At 44.4% G+C, this 8636-nt stretch overlaps 1 protein-coding gene across 2 annotated transcripts in view; it reads right to left on the bottom strand.

The window, feature by feature from the left end:
• Window positions 1–997: 997 nt before the first annotated feature.
• MAT1A (methionine adenosyltransferase 1A) overlaps window positions 998–8636 on the bottom strand; it is a 363839-nt gene continuing 356200 nt past the window's right edge. For both annotated transcript variants that reach the window (XM_056530954.1, XM_056530955.1), the window contains one exon: window positions 998–1381. In XM_056530954.1, the coding sequence (XP_056386929.1) occupies window positions 1279–1381 (103 nt within the window). In that variant the 3' untranslated portion in view covers window positions 998–1278. The remainder of the gene's footprint in view (window positions 1382–8636) is intronic.

The following is an 8636-nucleotide window of genomic DNA, read 5'->3' as shown; positions in this document are numbered from 1 at the left end:
TCTGTTTAACTTTCTGGAGCCATTATATTTTTTTCCTAGAATACCCCTTTAACCCCTTAACGACGCAGGACGTATATTTACGTCCTGCGCCGGCTCCCGCGATATGAAGCGTCTACTGTATATACTGGAGTATAAGCTCAAGTATAAGCCGAGTTTTTCCGCACGATTTATCGTGCTGGAAACGCCCCCCTCGGCTTATACTCGAGTGAACTCTCCGCCTGTCAATCCCTTCTCAGTGGTCTTCAACCTGCGGACCTCCAGATGTTGCAAAACTACAACTCCCAGCATACCTCTGGAGGTCCGCAGGTTGAAGACCACTGCGGCCTTTGTCATGATACAGCCCCCCCCCGTTTTGTACTCACCTCCCCTCGGCGGGAAGTTAGGGTGAGCTGGTCTGGGCCATCTATGCTGCAGGGACCATGCAGTGGGGATGGTTAGTCATTCCGGGCTGTCCATTTTCACCGGGGGGGGGACCCTCTTCTCCTCTCCGGGCCTGGCCCTGGACTAGTGATTAGGGACGTTGCGCATGTACATCCCTGTGTGTCGTCGTCAAGGCAACGTCACGAAGCGCAGAGAAGAGGGGCCCCGGTGAAAATGGACAGCCCGCAACGACTAACCATCCCCACTGGATGGTCCCTGCAGCATAGATGGCCTGGACCAGCTCACCCTAACTTCCCGCCGAGGGGAGGTCATTACACTGTGTGAACATTGCTTATAGAGTTTTATGGTAAGTTATATATTGATCTTGTACAGGGATTTAATGCTTTATATGTTGTACACCTGTGTATTCATCATATGACCATGAAAGATTTTCACTATGAAGGTTTCTGTTATATGAACTCAAAGAGATCTTAAAAAACAATAATGAATTAATAAAGAAATATATTGGAAATTTGTCAATAAAAATATAGGGTTGTTCTATGTAGCCAATTTAAAGATACTGTCACCTACTATATATGTAAGTTGACATATTTTAATGAGACATTGTACAGCCTGGCTAAGTCAAGAGCAAAAAAAATGTTGAAGACATATTATCTATGCTATGAGAAGCATTAGAAGATGATAGAAAAAAAAGCTACAGCAGAGTATGAATTAACATGGAGAATATGTGCTTGAGTTTTGCTTGATACTTTTCACTTCCAAAAAATCCTTTCACTGCCATTGCCTAATGATATTTCATCAATGCCATCATTAATGTTAAGTGATAGAAAGGTAGGGTTCCTGAAGGAGAATGTTGTCATATTTCCTACTAAATAGCATCAGTTCTTCCATCTCTGTTTAAAACACCAATTCCTTTGGGACTTCCCAAGGAAATTCATCTCTACCAAAATGGCCATAACATGCAGTCTTCTGGTATATTGGCTTCTTCAAATCAAGATCCCTGTGAAAAGAAATTATAGACTGTTATATCTCCTGTGGGAGATTAGCTCCAAAGAGACAGGCAAATATTGTTGAATAGCAGTCAGAGACACTTATATAGAAGTAAAGATTTAACAGGCTTCTTCTGTGTCTATCCTTTACATTTCTAATTACATAGTTTGTATAGTTAACACAAAGATAATCCATCAAATCCAGTCTAAAACCGGGCTGTGTTGTTCCAGGGTAGGGCAAAAACTCCTATGAGGCTTATGCCAATTGCCCCATGACAGAGGAAAAAATTCCTTCCTGATTCCAATATAACAATTAAATAAGTCCCTGGATCAACATTCTATCCCCATAAATGCAAAACCTAATATTATATTTTTTTCAGAAAAACATCTAAGCCATCCCTTAAACTTGTTTATTGAGTCAGACATCCCAATGTCATGCAGCAGAGAGTTTCATAGTCTCACTGCTCCTACAGTAAAGAATCCCCATCTGTGATGAAAGTCAAAACTTCTTTCCTCTAAACACAGACCCCTTGTAATTGTTTGCGGCCTGGGTATAAAAAGATCACCAGAAAGATCTCTGTACTATTCATACATTTGTACATTGTAATCAAATCACCCCTAATACACCTTTTGTCCTAACTGAATAAACCCAAGTTTGATAACTTGTCTTGCTAATGTAATCCTCTCATATCATTAATTATGTTTGTCGCAGTCCTCTGCACCCTCTCAAGTTCAGTTGCTCCATATGTGGTCTAACTAATGATTTATACAGAGGCAAAACTGTGTTCATGTCACATGCCTCTCTTCATGCATCTCATGACATTGTTAACCTTGGCAACAGCGGCCTGGCACTGATCACTAAAGTTGAGTTTACTGTCCACCAGTACCCCCCAAGTTCTTTTCAGTAAAAAGGTTACTATTGTTTTATTATTTAGCATATAATTGTGCATGTTGTTTTTATGGCCCAAGTGCATAACCTTACATTTAACCACATTAAACTTAATTTGCCATGTCTGTGCCCAAGACTCCAGCATCCCCAGATTCCTCTGGGGTATTATGTTATCCTCCTCTGTGGTGATATCCTTACTCAGTTTAGTGTTATCTGCAATAATTCTGCTCTGTAATCCCTCTACAAGGTCATTTGTAAACATATTGAAAAGAGGCGGACCAAGTACTAACCCCTGTGGTAGCCCACTTATTACAGTATTTTTAGCCTAAAGTCTATGTGCGTGTTATACGCCGATACACCCCCAGGAAAGGCAGGGGGAGAGAGGCCGTCGCTGCCTGCTTCTCTCCCCCTGCCTTTCCTCAGGTCTAGAGCCCTGCTGCCGGCCCTTCTCTCCCCCTGGTTATCGGCGACGCTGCCCATTCTGTCCCCCTGACTATCGGTGCCGGCGCCGATAGCCAGGGGGAGAGAAGCGGCGCCGACAGCCAGGGGGAGAGAAGGGGCAGCGGCACCCATTGCCGGCGCCACTGCCCCGTTGCCTCCCCCCATCCCTGGTTGCATAATTACCTGTTGCCAGGGTCGGGTCCGCGCTGCTTCAGGCCTCCGGCGTGCGTCCCCTGCGTCATTGCTATGCGCTGCATGGCGCGGCGCATGACGTCAGCCAGGGGGAGAGAAGGGCCGGCAGCAGGGCTCTAGACCCCAGGAAAGGCAGGGGGAGAGAAGCGGGCAGCGACGGCCTCTCTCCCCCTGCCTTTCCTGGGGGTGTATCGGGGTATACACGCGCACATACGCACCCTCATTTTACCATGGATATTTGGGTAAAAACCTTTTTTTACCCAAATATCCTTGGTAAAATGAGGGTGCGTGTTATAGGCCGGTGCGTGGTATACCCCGATAAATACGGTACTTTCACCAGGTTCCATTGATACCCACCCTCTGCTTATTAACATATTTTCTCCTCTAGTCCCCGAATTCCCATTCTATGTACTAGCCTTTTGTGTGATACGGTATGAAATGCCTTAGAAAAGCCCAGATAAACAACATCCGCTGCTTTGCCTTTGTCCGATCTATAACTGACCTCCTCACGGAAGCCAATAGGATTAATCTGACAAGACCAATCCTTCATAAGCCCATGTTGATGTTGTGTTAGAAGGTTACTTTTTTTTACGATACTCCAGAAAAACATCTCAGAAAACTCAAAAATCTTACCTACAAAATATGTTAAACTTACTGGCCTATAGTTTGCAAGATGTCATTTTGACCCCTTTTTTTTAATACTGGCACAACATTTGCTAAGCACCAGTCCTGCAGAACAATCCCTGTCATTAATGAATCTATTAACATGTATATATATATATATTACACCCCAAAGCACACACAAATAGTCCCTCCCCCCAAAACGTCAACATGTCGCACAAAAAAAGAGACTTCACACAATTGCGTCAGTGAAAAAATAATAAAAATAAAGTTATGACAGAATATGGCGACTTACAAACGTGATTTCTTTTACAAAAATAGCTTTTATGCTATAAATGGCTTTTACAATAAATAGCTTTTATACTAAAACATAAAAAAGTATAGAAATGTGTTCGTCATTTATACCACATGACGAAACAATCTAATTTTTTTTTTATAATAGACAACTGCAAAATAGATTTTTTTTTATGTATACCACCTCATAAAAAATAAAATAAAACATGATCAGAGTGTCACATGTACCCCAGAATGGTACCAATGAAAGCGTCAACTTGTCTCCCAAAAAATATTTTTGCACCTCTGCGACTTTATATGATGCCAACAAAATATCCCACACTAAAAGGACGCCCCAAAATCCACACAGCACACCCTCATGTCTGAGGCCTGTGTGAGAGACACGTAGCGCATAAAGGCCACAAATGGGATATTTCTAAATATGTCAGAATTCAGTGATTAAATCTTGAGTTTCATTTCTTTGTCAACACCTACTGTGTTACAGAAAAAAATTGATAAAAATCGCCAAAAATTCAGCCTCCACTTTGCTTTCATCTCTGTGAAACATCTAAAGGGTTAATAAACTTCTGTAATGTCATTCTGAATACTTTAAGGGGTGCAGTTTATAAAATGGGGTGATTTATGGGGGTATCTAACATGCAGGCCCCCCAATTCCCCTTCAGAACTGAACTGGCCCTTGAAAAATCAGAATCACTTTCATAAGTAAAAGTGTTCCAAAGTTATTACCAAATAAGTGGAAGCATGTCAGATTTAGAAATTTTGCCTTGGTCATTAAGGTCAAAACAGTCTATTGAGTAAAGGGGTTAATTAGAGATGAGCGAACCGAAGCTGACGAACCCGAATTAGTTACGAATTTCATGAAATATTTGATTTGCAACGAATGCGAATATCGCCGCTATTCGATCATTAAAGGAGTAGTCCAGTGGTGACTCAGTGGTGAGCAACTTATCCCCTATCCTAAGGATAGGGGATAAGTTGCAGATCGCGGGGGTCCGACCGCTGGGGCCCCCTGCGATCTCCTGTACGGAGCCCCGAGAGCCCGCGGGAAGGGGGCGTGTCGACCTCCGCACGAGGTGGCGGCCGACACGCCCCCTCAATACAACTCTATGGCAGAGCCGAAGCGCTGCCTTCGGCAATCTCCGGCTCTGCCATAGAGATGTATTGAGGGGGCGTGTCAGCCACTGCTTTGTGCGGGGGTTGACACCCGCTATCTGGGCCGAGAGCCGGGGCCCCGTACAGAGAGATCGCAGGGGGCCCCAGCGGTCGGACCCCCCGCGATCTCAAACTTATCCCCTAACCTCATTTATGGTTTAATCCCTGTTTTTTTTTTTTGTTTTTTTTTTGTGGTGCTGCACTATTGGGTCCTGCTTCTGTTCACAAATACGTTCTTTTTCAGCGGACTGTAGTGCATTTGTCTGCCCTCATACGTGCATAACACATGCCTACATCAAAGCAGTCTACTATTCTGTATCTGTAACAAGTCTAGACACAAGGAAAGTCCTGACTCCTGTCAAAAGTAATCACCTGCTGGTGTTTTTAAAAAATTACAGATTTTTTTTCTGCGTATTGTTGCACATATTTCTGCCCTCATCAGTGCATACCGCAAACGTACATCCAAGTAGTGTAACTTTTTTTTACCTGTTAATCTGTCAAGCGCGTATATACTGTGAAAGTCCAAACAATAGTATTCACCGGCTGGTGTTTTACAAAAAAACTTTTTTTCTGTTCATTGTTGCGCATATTTCTGCCCTCATCAGTGCATACCGCATACGTACATCCAAGTAGTGTAAAATTTTTTACCTGTTAATTTGTCAAGGGCATACATACTCAGAAAGTCCAAACAATAATATTCACCGGCTGGTGTTCTACAAAAAATACTTTTTTTCTGCGTATTGTTGCACATATTTCTGCCCTCATCAGTGCATACCGCATACGTCCATCCAAGTAGTGTAACATTTTGTACCTGTTAATCTGTCAAGGGAGTACATACTGTGAAAGTCCAAACAATAGTATTCACCGGCTGGTGTTTTACAAAAATACAGATTTTATTCTGCATATTGTTGCGCATATTTCTGCCCTCATCAGTGCATACCGCATATGTACATTCAAGTAGAATAACATTTTGTACCTGTTAATCTGTCAAGAGCGTACATACTGTGAAAGTCCAAACAATAGTATTCACCGGCTGGTGTTTTACAAAAAACTTTTTTTTCTGCATATTGTTGCACATATGTCTGCCCTCATCAGGGCATAGCGCATACGTACATCTAAGTAGTGTAACATTTTGTACCTGTTAATCTGTCAAGGGCCTACATACTGTGAAAGGACAGCCTGCTGCTGTTCTAGACAAATACTGTTTAAATAGTAGTGTAGCATATTGTAATACCCTCATATGCGCACTAAGGATGTCAGGCAGAGAAGTGGCAGGACGTGCACAGAGGAGTGGCAGAGGCCTAAATACTTCAGGCAGAGTTGTCAGCAGACTAGGGGCGAGTGGCAGCAGGAGTCGCAGCGAGAAGCATGAGCTCCTGCTATCAACCAGCGGTCGTGTCTCGACCAGCAACCCTTCTGCCGTCCTCGAATGGTTAACACGCTCATCCACATCATCACAAGTGACATCTGACACCCCAGTCAACAGTCGGTGGGTTCCTCAAACACAACCCTCAGTTAGCATGGGCCGGGAGCAGTCCCTGTCCTCCCATTGCCTTTGTCCTATGCTGTTCCCTCTCCTAGAGAAGTATCTTCTGCTGTGGGTTCAGCTCCACTATTCACTGAGAACGTTCTAATAGAGGACAGCCAGCAGCTATTCAAGTTTATTACTGAGAAAATTATTATAAAATTTGAAAAAAAAACAGTACCCAAGGGGATTTAATAACCCCATACATTGCACCATAAATGTTGAAATTTTAATTAAGCATGTATGTATCTATTTCACAAATTGTAAAATTAAAGGCCAAAGCCCAGAAGCATCATGAAGCGGGAGAGGCAGGAGCAACTGGAGCGACAGAAGGATTGTTTGACACACAGCTCCCTTCGGATGAGGTGATGGAGCCTTGGCTGGATGAAGGAGGGAGCGGATGGCCACTGGCTTATGCAGCAGGCTGGACCACTACATCGGAGCCACAGTTCTTCCAAGCCGCTTTATGATTGCGAAGCATGTGTTGACGCAGGGCCGTGGTGCCAACAATGGGACCCTGGCCACGCTTCACCTTCTGCCGACATATCTTGCATGTGGCTACGTGAACCTCCTCCGGATGCCTAATGCTACTGGACAGCCAAGAAGGGGAGGAGATATGCGCCGCTTGCTCCACTAGGCGGCCAAGTAGTGATGTGGAGAGTGACGTGGGAGGTGGTGTTGCAAGGGTTCAGGGTCCTGAAGCAGACACTGTTGGGGAACCTGAGGAGGACATCAGTGACGTGCACACACCTGTTGATGATGATGAAGCCGATTGCAATTGGGAGCCGGGTGCATAAGGGGCTTCATCATCATCAAGAGTGTTGCAGGTTGCCCTTGAGGCAGCAAGGCGGTAGCACGGTTGGCAGTCAGCGTGGTGGCAGAAGTGGAAATTCAGGAGCCAAACGTGCCCGGGGGAGACCACCTGCTTCACGGCAGCCTACCTTTCCGGGAGGTAATGGAACAGGGGTTCCTGGAGACAGCGCCAGTAGCAGTCAATTAGTGCGGACTGTAGGTGGTAAAATCAGCTGCTCGGCGGTGTGGCAGTTTTTCATTACAAGAAAGATATAGTGGTGCTGGAGAGGGTTCAAAGACGAGCAACCAGAGTAATACGGGGAATGGGAGGACTACAGTACCCAGAAAGATTATCAGAATTAGGGTTATTTAGTTTAGAAAAAAGAAGGCTTAGGGGAAACCTAATAACTCTGTAGAAATATATCAGGGGACCATACAGAGATCTTTCCCATGATCTATTTATATCCAGGACTGTGTCTAAAACAAGGGAGCATCCTCTACGTTTAAAGGAAAGAAGGTTTCTACACCAGCACAGATGGGGTTTCTTTACTGTAAGAGCAGTGAGACTGTGGAATTCTCTTCCGGAGGAGGTGGTCATGGTGAACTCAGTAAAAGAGTTCAAAAGGGGTCAAAAGGGGTCTGGATGTATTTTTGGAGAGTAAGAACATTGCTGGTTATGTATATTAGATTTATAGGGACAGAACATTGATCCAGGGATGTATTCTTACTGCCATATTTGGAGTTGGGAAGGAATTTTTACCCCTAGTATGAGGGTTTTTTGCCTTCCCCTGGATCAACTCAGTAGGGACTCATTAGGGATATAGGTTGAACTTGATGGACTCTGGTCTTTTTTAAACCTTATGAACTATGTTACTATGAAACTCCTAGAAGGAGCAGTGAATATCACTTTAGGCAATCTTCACTGCTGCTTCTACTGCAGTGCCTTCTAGACTTGCCTGCTGCCGCCGCCTCCACATGTGCCTGCCGCCTGTCTCCGGTCCTTAATGCCACGCGGTCCCCGCCGGTTCCTCCGCAGGTATGTGCCGAGGCCCCCCGCAGCTCCCGGGATCCTCTCTCCCTGCTCTGCCTGACTTCTAGGGGCGATCAGAGTAGGGAGATCTAAACTTTAACCCCTCCTGACCAGCTGTAAAAGTACAGCATAAGTTATTTATGACAACATATAAGAACTGAGATATATCTAGCAATATCTTTTATCACAAGTTACCTTAAAAATAAACTGAAACAAAAGGAAAAACAATGAGGAGCGGACACACCTATGTTCTCTAAGTCTGCATACACACTTTGATAACGCTCACTGGTACACTTACTTCACCGAGGGGAGCCAAGTCCGTCCTGCTCC

Source organism: Hyla sarda, chromosome 7 (genome assembly GCF_029499605.1).
Source record: "Hyla sarda isolate aHylSar1 chromosome 7, aHylSar1.hap1, whole genome shotgun sequence".
Lineage (NCBI taxonomy): Eukaryota > Metazoa > Chordata > Amphibia > Anura > Hylidae > Hyla > Hyla sarda.
The sequence above is the reverse complement of the archived record's forward strand: the minus strand, read 5'-3'. Positions and strand labels throughout refer to the sequence as shown.